This window comes from Ambystoma mexicanum, chromosome 12, assembly GCF_040938575.1.
Source record: "Ambystoma mexicanum isolate Mex_15411 chromosome 12, UKY_AmexF1_1, whole genome shotgun sequence".
Classification (NCBI taxonomy): domain Eukaryota; kingdom Metazoa; phylum Chordata; class Amphibia; order Caudata; family Ambystomatidae; genus Ambystoma; species Ambystoma mexicanum.
Genome location: NC_090936.1, coordinates 1065373832 through 1065394717, shown reverse-complemented (window position 1 = coordinate 1065394717; position 20886 = coordinate 1065373832). Strand labels below are relative to the sequence as shown.

Below are 20886 nucleotides of genomic sequence, written 5' to 3'. Positions count from 1 at the left end.
TCTTGAATTTGTATTTCTACATTCATACAATGACAGTCCCTATAAATTCCATGATTTGTTAAAGATTCTTATCTTAAAAAGGTGCGCGCATACTTTCTGTAGTCATCTGTGGTATTAGGAAATATGTTCTCTTGTGAAATACTTATTGGTGTGTGCACTTTCTTAATTGTGAAAGACAAGTTTAATGAAATGTGCACATTTATTTTTTCGGCTCTGTTCACTTCATGTCACCAAGGCAGTTTGTAGTCCATTTGGTGCCCAGGACGAAATACTAGGAATGCGCCCCCCACGCCATCCCGCGCCTCACTCTCACCGCTCCCCGCGCACCACTCCCAAACTACACCGTTAAGGAACTCCTACCCAAAGTCAAACAGTCCGTCACACAAAGAAAGAATTGCCAGTTGCAACGGTGGGACACTTTTTCATTGGTGCCCAAGACAATTGTATGCCCCAGTCCCACTTAAGCTGCAGATAATGAGTACTGGGAACACCAAGAGACCATGAATATGGCACAGGATGCAGTATATACAACCAACAAAGAACAAAAGATGCTGAAGTGGGTTTGGAGGCAACCTAAGCCAAAAGGGCAATGGCAAGGAAACACCTGAACCCAATAAACAATCACTTTAAATTTTTTGGAATGGGAGTCTAGTGTATGCTTTGATACAGTAAAGTCTGACTGTTGACTTGTTATAAGGATACATGGGCCCGGATTATTTATTTATTCATGCAATGTTTGTCGGGTACCTGTATATTTATTTATGAAGTGTTTGTCGGATATATCTATCCGACAAACAATGCACAAATAAATAAATTATCTGTGTGCATGTACCCGACAAACATTGCATAAATAATTAAATAAACTGGGTCGTGGCTTAAAGAATATTTACTCAGCAACACTGGTCAAAACTATTTTCTGCATAGTGAAGTAACTCATCACCAGTGCCATGGAAGTGGTTTACAGTGGAATTGATACATAGTTTGGAAAAGAAGCAGCATGAAAGAAACAGTGCCGCTTTAAACTAGTATTTTGGCCATTTTCTGGGCTTGCAGGGACGCACCATGGGCTCAAACAGGTCTCCATTTTTACTGTGTTGCCCACAGTGCATCCATGCAAGGCACGCCCACTCCCCACAGCCCACTGCACCTCCTCTCCCATCACAATGACAGCACAAAACCATTCAGTGTCAAATGGCCCACCATTAGCAGTTTCCTGCTGGCTTTGTGATGGGAGGGGCTGGTCTTAGCTGCAGGGGCACCTGAAGTGTTTTCATTGTTGTGCTTATGCCCCCCACGCCACCCCAAGTGGTGCGAAAGTGGTCAGAGAGAGCATCTGACTTCTGTAATGTCACGTAGTACTTGCTTACTACGTGACATTACAGTCGGAAGGGGCAGGGCCAACTGACCCGCTGAACTTTCCCCACAGCAAAGCACTGCCCCAGACACTGGGGAATTTCATCCCCTCCAGAGGCTTCAGGGACTGGGGCTATTGCCCCCCGGGCAGCTGCCCGCCACGCCCGGGCCAAGTAACGGGCCTTCCACAAACATAAGCTCCGTGAGAGTTGAAGAGGAGCCTGAGTCAGCCTGGATTGCTCCTAGTCCCCGGTGGCACACGCCAGGTCATGGGCGCTGATGCCCCCCCCGGGCGATGTCTGACAGCTCGGCTTGTCTTTTTTTACCCAGAGTCACCTCTCTGTTTATTGTCCCTTGCGCTACTGCCGTATCAGGGAAGTCCCCAGCGGAATTACTACCGGGTCATGGGGTCAGGGCAGCATGCACTGCAGAAAAGACTCGCTCAATTACGAGCACCGCCTTCGGAAAGCACGATCTCATTAAGGTCTTCCGGAGGTGAGCGGACGAACAACTCCGACAACAGAAGGAAATCGCAGTGACTTGATACAACGGTCCAGGAAGGGAAGGTCGCATTCCTGGCAGGTCTCCCGAGGCTCTTCAACAACTAGTTGTTTCGACTTTGTAGAAGTTCTCTGGAAACGTGGAATCTCATAGAGATAACGGCTTCCATGGATCATCATCACTGTTTTTTGTAGCTTAAAAACTTTATTCAGTCAAAGATGTGAAGCTCAGGTGCCTAAGGACGTAAATGAAAAGCAGAAAAGAACCTCAGCTGTAGGTTACCTAATGATTTGATCTGATAGGTTATTTACAACGTGCTTAATACCCAGAGGGTTCTAAGCGTGGACCCGAGGATCTTGCTTTCAAGGTGTGCACATTGCCCCTGAGCTATCCTCCCGAGACAATTTGGGTCACATCCATCAATGCTTCTATGGTGTTGCCTGATAACGGGATCCCGGCAACCCTTGTAACTGTTCCCCCGCTCCCACACGACACTTTAAATAAAGCCCGGACGCAGCGGGGTACCAAAAAACAACTTCACTTGTTCACACTCCATTCCGAACTGCCTCCCTTTCCACCCACCCTGTTCCCCGGGCCGCCTGGCACCCTCGTTCCCATGTGATATTGGTCACAACTTCACGCCACCAAAGGTTCCATTTCCCCTTCCACATCCTCCTTCCCGATACCCACCTCAAAGCAATATATATCAGGATTTCGAGGATTTCAACGACGGTCATAGTCCAAAGCTTGGTGTCAAGGCCTTTCAAACTTTGGCTCATAGAAAGAAAGCTTTTCTTAAGTGGTCGTTGACGGTTTTGACTGCCCCTCTGGCTGTCTTTCTTTGTTCTGCTGTGCAAAGGCCAATACTCCTGTCCCATGATAATCTGCAGCCACTCACCCCCTAAACTCCTGAGATGTATCTGGGATATTCTTACAGAAGGAAGGTGGGGCTGGTGGTATACACATGTTTCCTAAGGAGACGTCAGTGTTTACAAACTGAGGGCTGTATCACTTTAAATTTATATTTTCTGGCCAAAGACAGACCTCTCCAAAATGCATCCAGTAATCACAGACATGTTTTAGCACCTTTACGCTCTTTGGTGCGAGGCTGCGAATAAGGTTGGAGATTAATGAAGTTCAAAGTGGGGTTCCTTTTATGCAACCTTATTGATAAAAAGCAGTAAAGTCACCCATTGGAATGTTCATCTGGAAACGTATTCTCCTTTATAATGTGTACACAGCAGAGCTGCCTCCCCAAAGTCCTTTACCTATGCCTTGCCCTGAAATATTCTCCCCAATTCGTATATGTTGATTATGTGATAAGATATGTGTTTGTGGGATACAAAACGACATCAACTGTAACTGCAAGTCCTTTATTGACACTTTCCTTCATTACAAGGGATGCATAGATGGATGGACAGATAGAGCTACCAGTGATAAATATATTGATTAATAGGCTAATACTATGTAAATGTATACATAAATAAATCTACAGATAACTACATCACATCAACCAATGATACATTACTTGATAGATGCGCCCGCGGGTACAAGGACAATGATTGATTAATAGGCATATTAATCCACAGATAGAACGAGAAATACATAAATAACTCTACCAAATGATAGAAAGATAGCCTGATCAATAGATCAATCCAGTCATAAATAGAAAGATGGATAGTTTGGTAAATGTATGTTTGTCTGTTTGTGTGTGTGTCTGCGCGTGTGTATAGCTAGATAGAAGTGTGTGTGTGTGCGCGTACGTGCGTGCGTGCGCGCGCGCGCATTTTAGAGTGTGAGAGAGGGTGGAAGAGAAACAAAGACAAAAAGAGTGATGGATATATAGACACAGGCATGCAGCTGTATCCACCGATTGACTGACACGCATCTGTGCATATATATATATATATATATATATATATATATATATATATATGTATAGAGAGAGAGAGATAAAGATGGATGCATCCACCGATTGACATATGGATCAATAACTAGATTCCTGAGTGATAGAGAGATAGATCAATTGCTGATTGATAGGTAGACTCACCAACTAATAATTAATTAATCTTTTATTTCGTGCACTTAGTTCCGGAGACCAGTCTCTAAACGCGGAACAATGATTCGAACCTGTGCTGCACTGCATTGTCTTGCTTCCAAGACAAACATGTTTCCGCTGAGCTATCCTCCCAGTCCTCCCTGGTAATAATAACACTATTTGATGTGCTTTTATAAGGTTGCATGCCAGATTCTTCCCACTTCTATGTACTGTAATAACAATTGTTGTCATCCCATATAAAGGCCCTCATTTATCTGCCTTGGACGGATGAAAGTCTACGTTATCCCTACCTAGGGATTCAAACTTGCAAAGTGCAGGCTGCCCTCATGTCAGAGACCAGCACTAACTAGATAGATAGATAGATAGATAGATAGATAGATAGATAGATAGATAGATAGATAGATAGATAGAGCCACCAATTTTGAGGGTGATAGATCAATCCATAGACAGATTGGTAGATATAGATATAGCCAGTAAATATACCTATATTTCGACAATGACTGATATAGCTATATATATATAGATACGGAGCTCCTACTACACTTGCACCCCATCGAGACCTGTTCCACCTTTCAAGTGCTTTACATGATGTACAAAGCCACCCACCACGCTGAAGAACCTTTGCAGGGAAACTCATGCTCTCTGGATGTGCAAAGGTATTGAGAAGCGGGGAGCAAAGCCTGGTATTAGGAAATGTTTTCTTTTTGCTTCTTTCCTCCCATGCACCTCTATAAGACTGCCTTTCTTTTTGCTAAGTTTTCAATCTGGGCCTGACTTTTTGGAGGTAAGTAAAGCCTTTTGCTGTCCTTCCCTTGCTTTGTTCTCATTTTTAGGGGGAAACTGATCAGTCCAGCGCTGAGAGACTATGGGCCTCATTAAGAGGTTGGCGGGGGGCGTGGCAGCAAGCCATGTAGGAGGAAGAGCGGCCGTGGAGCTCCCGACAGTCCAGAACACATCCTGATAAAGCTTGCCTTCCAACTTGTTAAAATCTGGACAAAAACCCAGGCAAATGCATGCGAGATGATACTGCACATAATGGTAGGATCGGCTGCCGCAACAGTGCGACACCGGAGGAGCTGCATACATTGAGCCAAATGACCCACTACGAGATAAGGACCAAAATGGCCACCTAGGACAACAAAGGGACGAGACTCGCATTTCGGTGCGGTCACTGAAGCACAACAGAGTCGCCACGGACTTTCCCCTGGGAGAAGGGGTGCAAGAAGCACAGGACAGGAGAGCAACCAGGAGGTGCCAGCCATGTGACCGAGTGGAAGGGGGCCCATTATAGCTAAAATATTAAATTCACTGCGACAGGGGAAGGATCCTGGAACACTTTCGCAAGGGAGGCACGATCCAAAGAGCATCCGCCTCAATTACAGCGTACCCTGACTACACACTCCAGGTGCAACGGCGGTGACTCAATTTCGGAGCAGTAAAGAGATGACTACGGGAGTCGGGCCACAGATACATGCTGATTTACCCCGCAAGACTTAAGATATTCCACAAGAACAGGACACTGTTCTTTGACACCCCAGAGCAGGCATCGGAAAAGCTGGATGCACAGAACTGGCCGGAGGGGAAGGAGGACCAGAAAGGAAGCAGCACAGAGAAATGATGCAGAGGGGCGGCAGAGCGAGGTGCTGTATGAGATGCAAAAATGGGACTTGATTATAGTCATGTTATATAATGAGAAGGCAGCGAAATGAGCACATAACAGAGAAATACAGAGCACCCGACCTCACACCCCCTTAAGTAGGTTAGTTGAGTTACCAGTAGAGCGGTAACCACCTGCTGGGTTCTTGGTACCGGCTTAGCCGGATGTGACCAAATGCGGGAATGCCTGAGATCCAGGGATGGAGCTGGGCAACAGTTGTGGTTGGCATGGGAGGGGGGTAAGGGGGAGTTGGGGAGTTTGCAGTGTTAGTTGTTAGGAAACGAGCAAGCACCTGCGCGCCTCTGCGCATAACCCACACTAAGGACTCTCAGGTTAAAGGACATGTAGGGAGGGACAGGGGGAGGGACCAGAAGGGCAATGGGTGACCTCAGAATAATAACCTGGAATGTCAGGGGGCTTAACACCTACCTGAAGAGGAACAAGGTGATGATGTACTTGAGGAGGCAAGAAGTAGATATAGCCTTGCTGCAGGAAACTCACCTCACCAAGGAGAAACTGGAGGTAATTAAAAAAAGTGGAGAGTCAATACTATAGGAGCAACATACTCAGCATACGCTAGAGGGGTGATCATTTGGGTGGCACCTCAGGTGCCTTTCCAGATACCAGAGACCATGGTGGAACCAGATGGTAGGATGGTAGTGCTCCAAGGGCTCCTGGAGAACAGGGAACTGAGCATTATAAACACATATGCCCCCAATCAAGACACAGTGACCTATAATAAAACATTATACGTAAGATCAGCCCTCACAGGTGGAGTGATAATATGGGGCGGGACTTCAATTGTACATTGGACCCTAAACTAGACACACTGGATACGAAATTAGAAAAACCCACCCCTGCAGCAAGAGCGTTACGGGCTCTGCTGAGCGATTTTGGGCTTGAAGACATCTGGAGGCGGCAACACCCGATGGCAAGACATTACTCACATTACGCTGCCCCATATAATCTGTATACAAGGCTGGACTGTGTGTTCGCCAGCCCCGATATGTCGGGAGAAACGGTGAGCTCGGAATACAGAGCCAGAATACTATCAGACCATTCCCCCTTGGTTCTGGAGTGGCGACACCAGCCACCAAGAGCCAGAATTCCAACGTGGAGGCTCAGAGCCGAAGCGCTAAGAGACACCACATTCCGAGAAGACCTACGGGAAGAGATAATAAGCTATTTTGAGAATAATACCGGAAGTGTGGAATCGGAGGGAACCCTGTGGGAGGCCTTTCAGGTGGTAATAAGGGGGCGGCCATATCCAAATCTAAAGGGCTTCAGGGGGGTATAGAGCGAGAGCTACAGGACATAGAGAAGAGGTTAGAAACAATAATGAATAATGATGGTACCTCGCAGGTGCAGGCAGAATGTGCGAGCCAGTTACAAATGGCCGGCGGGGAGCTATGGGAGAGGTTAAACTTGAACTACAAGAAATATATCGAACGACAACATGCAGGTGGGGACAAACCAGGGAGGCTGCTTGCATGGCTATACAAAAAAACGAGGCACCAAGGCCTGCAATTAGAGAGATAGTGGGAGAGGCAGGACAAATCTGGAATACACAGAAAATGGTGAATGAGGGCTTCCTCAGATTCTGTAAACACCTCTATGCAGATATGGGAAAGAACATGGAGAGGAAGACGCAGGAGATCCTGGAGGACATAGGATTGCCTAAATTAAGCACAGAAGACAGACAAAACCTAGAAGCCCCAGTTACACTGGGGGAACTGGAAACAGTGGTGATGCATCTACCCACGTGCAAACCCCAGGCATGGATGGGCTCCCCAGTGAGTTTTATAAAAACATATAGACAAGAGATCCTTCCCCCACTACTGGCAATGCTAAATGAGGCATATGAGAAAGGGAGACTGCCGGAATCTCTGAGAGAGGCAGTCATCACCCCCTCCTTAAACCAGACAAGCCCAGCGCAGAGTGTGGGTCGTATAGACCATTATCCATGTTAAACCAAGATAGCAAAACCCTCACGTCAGTACTCGCTAATAGACTTAAGCCGGTGATAAACAAACTAATACACCCGGACCAAACAGGGTGCGTCCCGGGCAGAAACATATCTGATAACCACAGGAGGCTCCACCACATCACAGAGCAGACTGAGGGCGAGCCGAACGAAATAGCGGTGGTCTCGCTAGATGCAGTCAAGGCCTTTGACTCGGTTCGGTGGCCATGGTTGATGGCGGTTTTAAAAGAATATGGGACCTGGGTACCTGTGGTGGGTGAAAATGTATAGCTTCCCTGCAGCCAGGGTAAAAACAGGAGCAATAATTTCAGAAAGGTGGCAACTAGGCAGAGGCACGAGACAAGGATGCCCATGGTCCCCAATGCTATACATTCTCGCACTTGAGCCACTGGCAATCTACTTGAGACAGTAATACAGCTCTACATGCTCTTGTACCTGTGTTACCTGGAGGAGAATCTGCAATACATCCTAGAAGTGATGGAACCCTATGCGGTTCTATCCGGGATAGAGGTCAACCCCAAAAAATCAAGCATGTTCACCTTGGGCAGATATAGAGGCATACTACAGAAAAACCTACCCACCCTGCAAAAAGCTTGGCAGATCAAAATGTTCAGATACCTGGGGATCAATATTTACCATACAGTGGAGGAGGAGCACAGGCACAATATAGAGAAAGCAGTGGAGGGTGTCAAGAACAGCATGGAGTTCTGGGAAAAGCTCCCCTGGCCATGGTGGGGAGGGCGGCCTTGCTGAAAATGGTGGTCCTGCCCAGGTTACTGCATTTTTTCACAAACATCCCGCATATGGTGCCGAGGCGCTTTTTCACCAAATTACATAGGTTTCTTGTGGCACAACACAAGAAACAGAGTGGCCCTGTGGAAACTACAGAATGCGTATGACAGAGGGGGGATAAACCTGCCGAACTTTGAGATATACCACCAGGCGGCGCAACTGCAATACGTAACCAGGTGTTTGGCGGAAGATGAAACAGCAGAATCCAGGCTGCTGAGGGATGAGAGTGGCCCATACTTCCTATGAGAACTAATATGGCTACCCAAGTCCGAAATGCAGGGTAGGGCGAGATTGCTAACACTGGACTGGGAGATTTGGCATAAAGCGTGCCGAGCCATGGGAGGCCCGACCCCGTGCTCCCCGCAGGCGCCACTCGTGGCTCTGTGCGGTGCAGATGACCAATTAAGAAAAGGGATCCGGAAATATTGGGAACCAGTGGGCCTAGCCACTCTAGGGGATATCTGGCAAGAGGGGGAGGCTTTGGATTTTCAAACAATAATGGATGGAACCGGGGTACATGTGGGACAGCATAATACATATTGCAAAATAGTCAAACGGGTGAAAGAAAAGTGGTCTGAAGTAGCGCTAGCAGAGCAACCGGACACAGCCATTGAAATGATGTATGACATCTGGGAGGGTGGTCATGAAATATCCAGGATATATGAGCTAACAATGTCGAGAGTGGGAAAAGAGCCGCTCAAACTGCGGCAGGACTGGGAGGAGGAGGCAGGAGAGACCATGGACGATGCACAATGGGAGAGGGCCCAAGGATACCACAAGAAAGTGTCTAGAAATGCCAGATTACAACAGATTCAACTATACGTTACCCACAGAGCATACATGACCCACCAAATGATAGCAAAATTCGGGAACGAAGAAGCACAAAAATGCCCCACGTGCGGGGAGGAGGGAGCAGGCATGATCCACATGTTCTGGGCATGTCCGGCGGTGAGGAAGTTCTGGAAGGAAATTAAACTCAAGCTATCGGAAAAAAGGGAATTAACATAGACGTGGAATCCATGTGGGCATGCATGTTGGGGGGATTTACCAGGCCACGTAACTTGAGACACGTATGTAAACTTAAAAACTTAGCATACATCCTGGGCAGAAGGAGAATTGCCATGAGCTGGAAGGCTGCCCAAAGACGCAGATCAGAGACATGGTGGAAAGACCTCCTAAAATGGGCAGACGCCGAGACAGTGGCTTGGTATGAGGCGGCCAACAGAGGGGAGGGTGAAGAGGTAGGGCCACTGATAGAATGGAGATAAATAGCCTCGTTGCATGGGCACACCCAGGGTGACCCCAGTGAAGATTACACACCCGAGAACCAGGAAGAGAACTAAGCCCGAACATTGGGAGCCAGAGGTACGGAGGGGAAAGCTTGAGGTTAAGGGGAGGGAAGGGGGAAGACAAACAAGGAGAAAACATGTAATGTAAGTCATGATACTTATAACCGAAAATGTTGGGAGTGTGAGCTATGTTTTATTGATTGGAAAATGAATACAAATATTTTTTTTTTAAAAGATATAGTTCAAATAAAGAGGTTGGCGACAACCCGCCGGTGCTGTCGGCAGGTTGCCGCCAACCCCATAACACTGATTCCACCGCCTGATATCCCAGTGCCACCGGGATATCACAAGTGGCGGGGGAACGGTAAATCCCCATTCCCATGTAGCCCCATAGGATTCCATGGGAATGGGGTCACTGAAGCACCGGGCATCGCTGCTAAATGCACAATATTTATGAGCTGTGTATTTTATCCCTTTTTATTGTATAATGTGCAACATTAAAAGCATTGAAATAAATTGAAGTGAGAGGCCTTCAGAATGCTCTTGTCTTAACTCCTGCAATCTCTGATTTTTTCAGGGCGACAAAGGTTTTCCCGGACTTGGAGGCTTCAAAGGGCCGGCTGGATTCCCTGGCAAAATCGGTGCCCCTGGACTGCAGGGGTCTACGGGGCCACAGGGAGAGCCTGGCCCGCAGGTATGATGCACCCACCATGTGTACTGTTGCCACCCAGTGTAACAGAATCACCTAGAGCACGTGCGGGGGGGGGAGGTGTCTGCCAGTTCCACCGCCCGCTTGCTACTGCTGGTAACTCTGCTTAGAGTTAAGGGTAGGGTGATCAGAGGACTCCAGGTCACCAGGACGCCACTATTCCAGTGCTGGGCTTTCCTGAACCAGTTCACCCAGCACTATTGAGGACAAAAGAGAACAATAGATGAGATCACAGCTAGGAATGATGGACTTTCAAAATGCCTTAAAATAATTATTACTCTGAAAATAAAAGAAACGCCCTAGTTATGTGCCACAGGAAGGCAGGCGCCTGAGTTGCCCTGTGAGGCATGGGGTATGCATGCCCTATGCTCAGTGCAGCAAGAGGAGTTACAATAAGCAACACTACTTATAGCTTCTCCAATTTTGCACATGTCTCATAATGTGGCTTCTCCAACAACACCTGACCAAGGACTAATCCCAAAGGACGCCCATACTGGCGTACAGACAGCAACTCACAGCACTGCTACTGTCAAAAGATGCCAGCCCACATGCTAGCTACCCCTACCCTATACAGTTCCCCGCTGCTCTCAAGCAAGGCCTCTAAGAACTATATAATTATGATATATGTCGGCCATGCATAACATTTTTGTAAAACCATGCCACCTTGTCTGGTGTTTTCTATGCTGTTGGCATATGAGCTCTTGGGTTCTTGAGAATCAGACTTGGGCACCAGCGGCAGAGAAATGTAAGAGAATAAAAGCTTATGCAGAGGGGCAGAGTGGCAGGATCCTGCAAGCAGAGAGAACATAGGGAAAGAGGCGGCCTTGCAGTAGGAAGTTATACATAAGGGCCAAAGAGAACTCTGATTCCCAGATCTAAGCCCCGAGTTAACACAGAAATGGAAGACATCTCTAGTAATGATCCACCATGAATATTCATGAGAGACATTTGCATGCAATGGATCCAATTGGCACATCATTTACATATTCAGCATTTTTCCTAAAAACTCAATGAAGGTTGTGGGGACGAGGAGAGCAGTTGTGCAGCACTGGGCTGGGGAATCGGTGCATTGCTATGGCAGCCCGCAGATCTGCAGGTCTAGTAGCAGGGGCAGCCATTTTTGTTTTCATAAGTCAAGACAGTGTATGCCTGCATGGCTCACCATTAATCTTCATTATTCTGAGTCCTGGTCGTCCTCGTCACGGTCTTTACATAATGAGAGAGTGCCCGCTGCCGACACGGGCACTGATTGCACCCATGAATCCAACAGAGGAGGAGTGCAGGGCATTCCTAGTCCTTCCTCCATTGATGGGCTTTATCTCTCTTTTCCCTACTCTCCTTTCCCGCTATAAAGGGATCGTTTACCAATCCTTTGATTTCTTTGTTTGTCCTTCTCATTGTGCATTGTTCTTGCCATCTATCAGCACCAATACAAGCAAGTATGAAAAAGAAATGCAGCAAATGCACCAATACGAGGGTTGGGTACAGCGCAGCTGGGCTAGCTGCCCCATGCACCTCGCTTCTTTCTCCCCTTCGTGCTGTGCGAGGAATGGAGGGGCAGGCTGTGTTTACAACTATTACAGGTTTTTTTCCTTCCTTTGGTTATTTATATACAGTTTTTATATAGTGCGAACTCGACAAACTAGTGCATCAGAGCGTCGTACAGGTGATCTCAAAAACATTTCAGAGCAGTTCAAATTCAATTACACAAAATAAAATAAACGATTTTAAAATCAGGTTCTAAAATCCCGGCACAAGCTAAAAATGTCACACAGGTGTAGAAATCATAATCACAATACATTTGTTCAGATTACAATTGGTCAAGGAAACTGCCTAATTAAAAAACTGTTTACCAGAACCACATTTTGACAGCTTTTCGGAACTTCAAATAATCTGGAACCGTTTGTATTTTCGAAGGCAGTGAATTCCAAATGTTTACAGCAGCTCCAGTAAAATACCGGTTCATGGTTATAGACAGTGGTAGAAGTGTACCAGAAAAGTAGCGGAGCTATGGTCTGGGCAGGGGAGAGGGTAGGCAGAAGCATAGTGCAACATGTGACAAGGTGTTGCGGCCGGGGCATTGCAAAAGTCTGAGTGACCAGTAACGTAGGCTCCTATTGCACCTTTGCGCTTGCACTGGGACATGAAGGGACAAATCCTCTGTATAGAACGTTGAATGAGGTAGTAAAAAGTAGAGGGATGGTAAACAGATTAAAAATAAAAGTAGTGGAACACCGATCCCGACCTTTCCCGGGCACTTCGATCACTAGTTATAGAACGTTTATATTCTCACCTTTTCAGTGAGATATAGCAGTGTTTTTCTGCAAAGTGCTCTGTGCATTACACATGCTGACAAACACTGAAGCCTGTGTTCAATTATCCAGGATATGGGGCTTCCTTCCACACCCTAAATAAGCGGCGGTGGGAGGGTTCTTAGGACTGTCGCGAGACTGTCGCGAGGAAGACCTGGACTACAGGTAAGGAATTCCGGCATTAGGTTGACATCCTTCTTCCCCGTCTCAGTCCTTAGATCATGAGGGCGTAACATGCCAATACCTCGGCTGGGAAAAATAATGGACCAGTGAAAACGTTAATCAGCAGTAAATATGTTATGGTAGGGCGAAGGAGTTGCCTTACGGATGTTGGATAAAGGAGCCCCTTTAAACATGTTGCCTGTTGGGAAGTGGAAACTGATACGTTTATCTACTGACTTGGTGTAGTCACAGAAGGTTTCTCCCCTGATTTGGAGGATCAAAAATCATTTTATTTTAAAAGCAGGACTCTTCCTACGTTCCCCTATAGGATGGATATAGATAGTAGCAACCCTCTTAACATCTAGGGGGCGCTGAGGGGCTGGTAAAATGATAACCTATTCTTCATGAAACCTAGAAACTACCAGGCTTAAGCAGCGCACCATCCAGGAAAAAACACTGGCATGGAACGTGAACCAGCAAAACTCCAACTTTCCCTGTCCCCTCCTCCTGTGATTGCAGCTAAGAACACTACTTTCGCCAACAACAAGGATGGTGAGGTCCCAGGCAAGAGTTCAAAGAGGGGGAGGATCTTAGAGAGACACTACAGAACTACTGGCAGATCTCAGGATGTGATGACGAATGAGATTTGGGTGGAAGTCAGGAGTGCACAGTCAAGAGCCTCCATTTTGGACACGCTGGCAGCAGACTGCAAGCATGGGAATAATGGCTGCTGCCACGGATCCTCCCCAGCTAAAGATTGGCAGGAGGACGCGAGGCACGCAGACGTAGAAATGGGGGGATGGGAATTAGCAGTGTTGGCAAATAGACCGATTGTCAGACCTCTGAAATCTTGCATTATCTATTGAAAAACCTGCAGATTGAGGGACTATTGGATGGAGAATGGAAGCCCCATTCTCTCTCTACCTGGCAGAGAAGCTGCACTGCAGCTGTAGGAATCCTGGCAGGCAATGCTAGAAGGTCTCAATGGGTAGCCTCCAGCACACCCCAATTTGAGGATTGTTTTTTCTCTTCCTGGAACCACTTTCAGTGTCTTGAATGTTCACCTGGAATTAAACAAACCCCGGCATGGTTCGAACCACTCTCTATTGAGATCGAGGTGTTTAAACCAAGTGTCCAGTTGTAGGTGCAGCCAATGAGAGATTGGAACCAAGCCTCGTTTTGATGATAAGACAGAGACCTGTGTTTGCAAATCCACTCTGGGTGGCCGAGCCTTTTCTGTCGCCGCTCCTGCCTTGTGGAACTCCCTCTCCTCGTGTCCATTCGGAAAATTACTGCTCATCTTTGCTCCCGGAATATTACTGATCATCTTTGCTCCCGGAATATTACTGCTCATCTTTGCTCCCGGAATATTACTGATCATCTTTGCTCCCGGAATATTACTGCTCATCTTTGCTCCCGGAATAGTCTTGAAAACTTTTCTTGTTCAGTCTCTGATCTGGGGCTGGGTGTCTTTGTTCAACTTCCCACTCTTTGTTTTTTCATGCTTCGGTTGTCTGTATCTCTTTCTGAGAGCTCTTAGCGCCAGGATACCTTTTTCGTCACAGTTTGCGCTTTACAGATTTCATAACAAACAACATCATAACAAGGCAGATCTGAACGGGCTATGGGGCTTCGTTTCCCCACTGCACTCTCCGCAGTCCCCTGTGAGATTGAGTCTGTTCACTTAGCTTCACACTTGTCTCGGGAGGATAGCTCAGCGGCAACGTGCTCGCCTTGGCCGAGCACCACAGGTTCGATCCCTGGGTCCACGCTTAGAAACCTCTGGGTATTAAGCGCGTTATAAATAACCTGTCATATTACACTGTCAGCAGTAAAACGTATGGACCGCGGCAGCCTCCCGCCCCCCCCTTCACGCAAGCCCTCCCCTGAATGTAACAGAGTCGTTTGGCCCTGGGGAAAAGAGGGTGGACTGGCCCATCAGGCCACACCCTTTCTATGCCACTCTCCTTAATCTCTCTTCCTCTCTCTCCGCCACTCACTCTTTCTTGTACTCGCTCCTCTCTCTCTCCCCCCTTTCTTGCACTCGCTCACTATCTTGTGCGGTGCGTGATCCTTACATTGAAAACGTATGCACAATTAATTAATAGGACACCTGTGAGGTGCAATGGGATTTATTTTGGCACATAACACAATGAGCATCACAGGGGTGTGAACACTCCCCCGCAAGCCCCTCCCCGCACCCCCCATGCGATATCCTTGGGTGTTCCTCTCAGAGAGCACAGCCCCCGTCCTCCTACTGGAAAGTAACAAGGAGAAGACGCCCTTCGGGGAGCAAGGCAAATGAGCGCGGCCATGCCTGATGAAGAGTCTGACGCTTTCATAGACGTTGCCCAGAGAGGACCCCCCCCCACCTCCCTCCACGGCAGGGATCATTAGCCCCTCCCCCTAACCCACTCCCCTCCTCCCTGCTGATTAGATAAGGCTGTAGGGACGCTGCGCCCACGTCCTGCTCAGGAGGGAGTTCAAAAGCGAGAGTCTGACACGTGGCGCAGTCGAGGGGAGCCCAAGTGTGGGCTGGAGAGGAGGGATGAAAGGCCCGAGCAACACAGGGATGAGGATACCAGTGGCAATACGGCCTCATACATGTTCTATGCTTTCTATCCTCCATCTCTCCACCCATCTACCTGATGCATTCATTCATTCTTTCATTCTCCTTCTATCCATCCAATTTTCTTTATCTATCTATCATTACCCCTTTTTATCTATGATTATGTGTGTTTCACAAGCTCTCAATTGGTGTTCATACATCTATGTATTTATTGCCTTTATTTATATATTTAGGTATGCTCTATATTTCCCTGTGTGTTTTGTGCTTCAGAATCTCCTTCTCCAGCTCTCACCAGTGTATCTGTCTTTCTTTGTATTCTTTGTACTTATATCTAGGCCTTGCAAATTCTTAAATCCTACTGGACCTGCAGGTCGAGTAACTTAGCATGCCTATGTGACCCAATTCAAATGCACTGGATATATGGCAACAGGGGACAAAAACGTTGTAATGTAATGTAAACACAATTTATAGAGCACACCTACACCAACAAGGGTATCATGGCGCTAGAAGCTTTCACAAAGACCAAGAAGCACTTTCTGTAAAATGTCACTTTCCACCATAAGCCCACTACCTGTTTGGTTTACTAATGCCACCCAGAGGACAGCCAATCACAGTATAACTTTTATTTCCGATTTACTGCAAAAAAGGTGTTTGCAGTAAATGTCTAACAAAAGTTTCAAACCTCCCAGAATGTCATTTTTTCTCAGAAGGGAGATCAAGTACCATGAAAATGATGCTTGATGTTCATCAAAACCATTTGACTATGCGAGTGGCCTAGTAGAATTTACAAGGCCGGATTTATCTCTAAAAATATCTATCAATATACCTATTTATCTGCCTGTTGTTCTTTCTCCTCTTCTATCACGCTATCATTACTTTTCCTATGCCTGTTGTATTCATAGAAAGATCTAACAAGGCTTATATATATATATATATATATATATATATATATATATATATATATATATATATATATATATATGAAGAGCAGCTAAGCCTCACTTGCCACATGAGCAATGCATGGTGGGTATGAATCATTTGCTCCAATGTCTTTTCCTCCAGAAATGTGCCTTTGTTTTATAGGCCAATGCTATTCATATATAGCCTTTTCAACCCAAGACAGACAGCTCTCAAGGATGCAGACACCTGCATACATGATTCGCCCTTATGAGGGATCCCTTGCACACGACTGTCCGACACCCTTGCAGGGATCAGGAGCAGGAGTTAGGCAGGAGCTAATACTGGGGAGCCAGGAGCTAATACATGTCACGCAAATTCTAATTTTGTGTCTATTTTATATTATACAATAGGCTTTAAATTACTATCAGGTGTGTCCTTAATTCTCTTTTATACACATTCCTAAACCTACACAGTTAATATTAAATAGCTATGTTTGTTTGGCACCACTTTCCTGGGGAGTCAGAAATAGCTCCTGGTGGCTATTGGTTTCAAGCTCACCAGGCTTCCCTTGGCTATAACCAGGAGCTAAATAGCACCCAGCTCCTGGCAGTTTCGAACCCTGCCTTGTGATTGGATCATTTGGGTATGTTAAGCATACATTAGCAAAGTTATGGCGGGTTTACAAAGGCTTGAAAAAAGCCTTCCTCCTGAAATGCGAAAGTAGAATAAGTCATTTCAGATTGCGCTGCAAGATAAAAAGACAGAAAGAAGTACCCTACACTGTGGTCGGAAGAAGTGTTAAGATGAAATTCCAATTTAATCTAAGGCGGAGGATCCGGTGGGAATCACAAGGGAGATTTCCAACCTTTTTTATTTCGTCTTAAAATCAGACATTATGTGCAAATTGCCACTAACGGCATAGTAACCGAAACTCAGCCCAGCCGAGGTAACATCATTGCCCAATTCCACCTACCATTAGAAAAGGAGTCTTCCACATAGTGAAATGGCAGAGGGCTTGTCAACTCACATGGAGCTCTTAACTCTTAGCTGCCACAACCACGCATCTGCAATTAAATTTACATACAGCATTGGCAGTGTATAAGAGTGTGCCAACCATGCTGCCAAAATACTAGCCCGGTGTTGGCAAATGTCTGTGTAGTGCTCAGAAAGAGTGATGTGCTATTATTTTCTCTAGGGCGGACGGGGCAAAAGAGGAAGATCCCTGCCATGCCCCAGAGGGAGCCCAGGAACCTCTGGAGACAAAGGAGAGACGGTGAGTATGGGTTCCTCGATCAGTGGAGTAACTTTGCTGAAAATGTTGGGGGGGACATGCCATCTAAAGGAAAGGGCCCCTGCCAAATGAATGGGGACAAGATGGTGTGCCACAAAAGTTGGGGGGGGACAAACACCCTTGTCCCCCCCTAAAATTATGCCCATGTCCTCAATCCACTTCTGCAATATGCCCACTGGCCATGGCAAGCTGAAAAATATAGTGCTGGCCATCAGCATTAGTTATGAGGTCTTCTGTCATCCTCGTTATCAATGTAGCACATCTGCCATGAATCATATTGTCCACTCTGATCATAGCTGCCAACCCATCAATCGAGATCATGCCATAGAGTGGCTAAAGGTGCGATCCTATCATCTGCTTTCTGGGATCAGTGGTGGTGAAAGGAGCCATCTTGAGGCTTGGAAGAGTTTGTAGCATCCATGAAAGCACATAAAAAGGGTTGCTCGCTATCCTTCCTGCAAAAGGTGTAATTGACAATGAAGCAGGTGCTTCAGTAGAGGGGGGCTTCCAAACAGCGTTCCAGTCTTTAAAACTGTCCTTCTTCTATTTCCATTGTAAATGAGCAGGACTGCAGAAGCCAGCCATTTTGAAACTGTTAATTGTTCTGTTGCTCCCTAGCGCTGCATGCTGCTTTACAGCAAATTCCATAGAGTTGAAGACTTCAACAAGAGTACCTTCCTCCGAAAGCTATATACTGTAGTGAGAAAACGGGATTGGGAGGTTTCATCGCAGGAGATTTGTTCGAAGCCAAATCCATCGAATTCTTTCAGCCGAATTCGCCCACAAATATATGTGGGGGTGGGTAAGGGTAATAATTAAGGCAGGGGGCAAAGAGGATGCAGGGGGCTCTCCTCTGCATATATTTTTCTGCCAAAAAAGTTTAAAAGATTTTTTTTAGTTGGATTTGGATTTGACCAAATCTCCTCGATGAAATCACTTGGGACTGAGAAAACACTTTACCCAGAGAGTCCCAGGCATATATATCTCTTCCCACAGGCATGAGCGACATGCAAATAAATGCCCTCCCCAGAAAGATTCTCAGAAAAGTCATTTCCCAGTGTGCTCTAGATATGAATACATCGAACCCAGATATATGAACCCCTAAACCAGAGAGTGTCAGACAGGCATGCACCTTGCCAGAGGCTCCTGAATGTTTGCACCCCCATAGCCAGAGGCGCCCAGAACCACCATTCACCTTTCCAGAGGGTGGCAGGCATGTAAATCCCTCACTGATAAAGTCACAAATATTGATACCACTTCCGCAGAGACCCACCTATATAGTCAACAGGAAGTGGCTCGGTGGGTGGCAGCATTATGAGGAAGAGCTTTGGAATGAATTGGCCTGTCACAGAGAAGTTTCCAGGACAGGAGGGGGTGGTCAATTCATATATTACATTCATCTTGTTCTAAATGGTGTCACTTTCTGTTGACAATGGGCCTGGTTCTCAAACAATCTCACACATGTTCATCTATTTTTTTAAAGCACAAAGGCCACTGAACTTTGAAACTTCGAAAGGTAACCTTCACGTTTTGGAGGGGGTACGGGGGGTTTCCTCCCTCTGGAACAATACTCTTGCCAGGGATTAATGTACGACAGACGACCAGCACCCTCATGGGCATTGGGAGTATATGCCCGAAATGTGTACAGAATAACAAAAAAAACGGTCTTCTCCCGGATAAGGGATTAAAAAAGCAAGCGGAACAGTGGCGGTTCATTGGGTGAGAAATGAGCACTCTCATTCATGGGTCAACCCACTGCACCTGTTGGAATTAGGAACTGGGGGATGCTTGTTTTTTCTTTGCCATTCTAAAGCGCCTTAGAAATGCACAGAAATACTGCCTCCAATGCCCTGATATTTAGGAAAGGGGGGAGCAGGGGTTTCTGGGTACGGATGTCCTTTGAGAATCTTTCCCTAGATCTTTGCCTGTTTCTCCACCATATGGCAGGGTCGTCCTTCCTCTTTCTCATAGCTATAGGTGTTCCTCACCGAGCAACAAGGCACAGACATGTCTGTCCCTTTTCCCAGAGTCTCCGACATGCAAACACCTTCACCAGAGAAAACCTGCTGCTCATGCCCATTACCCAGATATGCATGCCAGTGCCGCCGAGCCATGCATGTATGTTCATTATCCATACATGCATTACCCCTTAACCAGAGAAACCCACATAGACATGTCCATCACCCAGATATGCACACCCCTCAACCAGAGAAACATATATACATACCAGTCACGCCGAGCCGTACATGTATGTTCATTATCCATACATGCATTACCCCTTAACCAGAGAAACCCACATACACATGTCCATCACCCAGATATGCACACCCCTCAACCAGAGAAACATATATACATACCAGTCACGCCGAGCCGTACATGTATGTTCATTATCCATACATGCATTACCCCTTAACCAGAGAAACCCACATACACATGTCCATCACCCAGATATGCACACCCCTCAACCAGAGAAACATATATACATACCAGTCACGCCGAGCCGTACATGTATGTTCATTATCCATACATGCATTACCCCTTAACCAGAGAAACCCACATACACATGTCCATCACCCAGATATGCACACCCCTCAACCAGAGAAACATATATACATACCAGTCACGCCGAGCCGTACATGTATGTTCATTATCCATACATGCATTACCCCTTAACCAGAGAAACCCACATACACATGCCCATCACCCAGATATGCACACCCCTCAACCAGAGAAACATATATACATACCAGTCACGCCGAGCCGTACATGTATGTTCATTATCCATACATGCATTACCCCTTAACCAGAGAAACCCACATACACATGCCCATCACCCAGATATGCACACCCCTCAACCAGAGAAACATATATACATACCAGTCACGCCGAGCCGTACATGTATGTTCATTATCCATACATGCATTACCCCTTAACCAGAGAAACCCACATATACATGCCATCACCCAGATATGCACACCCCTCAACCAGAGAAACATATATACATACCAGTCACGCCGAGCCATGCATGCATGTTCATTATCCATACATGCATTACCCCTTAACCAGAGAAACCCACATACACATGCCCATCACCCAGATATGCACACCCCTCAACCAGAGAAACATATATACATACCAGTCACGCCGAGCCATGCATGCATGTTCATTATCCATACATGCATTACCCCTTAACCAGAGAAACCCACATACACATGTCCATCACCCAGATATGCACACCCCTCAACCAGAGAAACATATATACATACCAGTCACGCCGAGCCGTACATGTATGTTCATTATCCATACAT

General features: G+C 46.5%; 1 protein-coding gene across 1 annotated transcript in view; it reads left to right on the top strand.

The window, feature by feature from the left end:
• LOC138514720 (collagen alpha-1(VII) chain-like) overlaps positions 1-20886 on the top strand; it is a 1453166-nt gene that overhangs the window by 1308329 nt on the left and 123951 nt on the right. Inside the window, exons 94-95 of the mRNA XM_069630120.1 lie at positions 10213-10329; positions 17483-17560. Of these exons, the coding sequence (XP_069486221.1) occupies positions 10213-10329; positions 17483-17560 (195 nt within the window). The remainder of the gene's footprint in view (positions 1-10212; positions 10330-17482; positions 17561-20886) is intronic.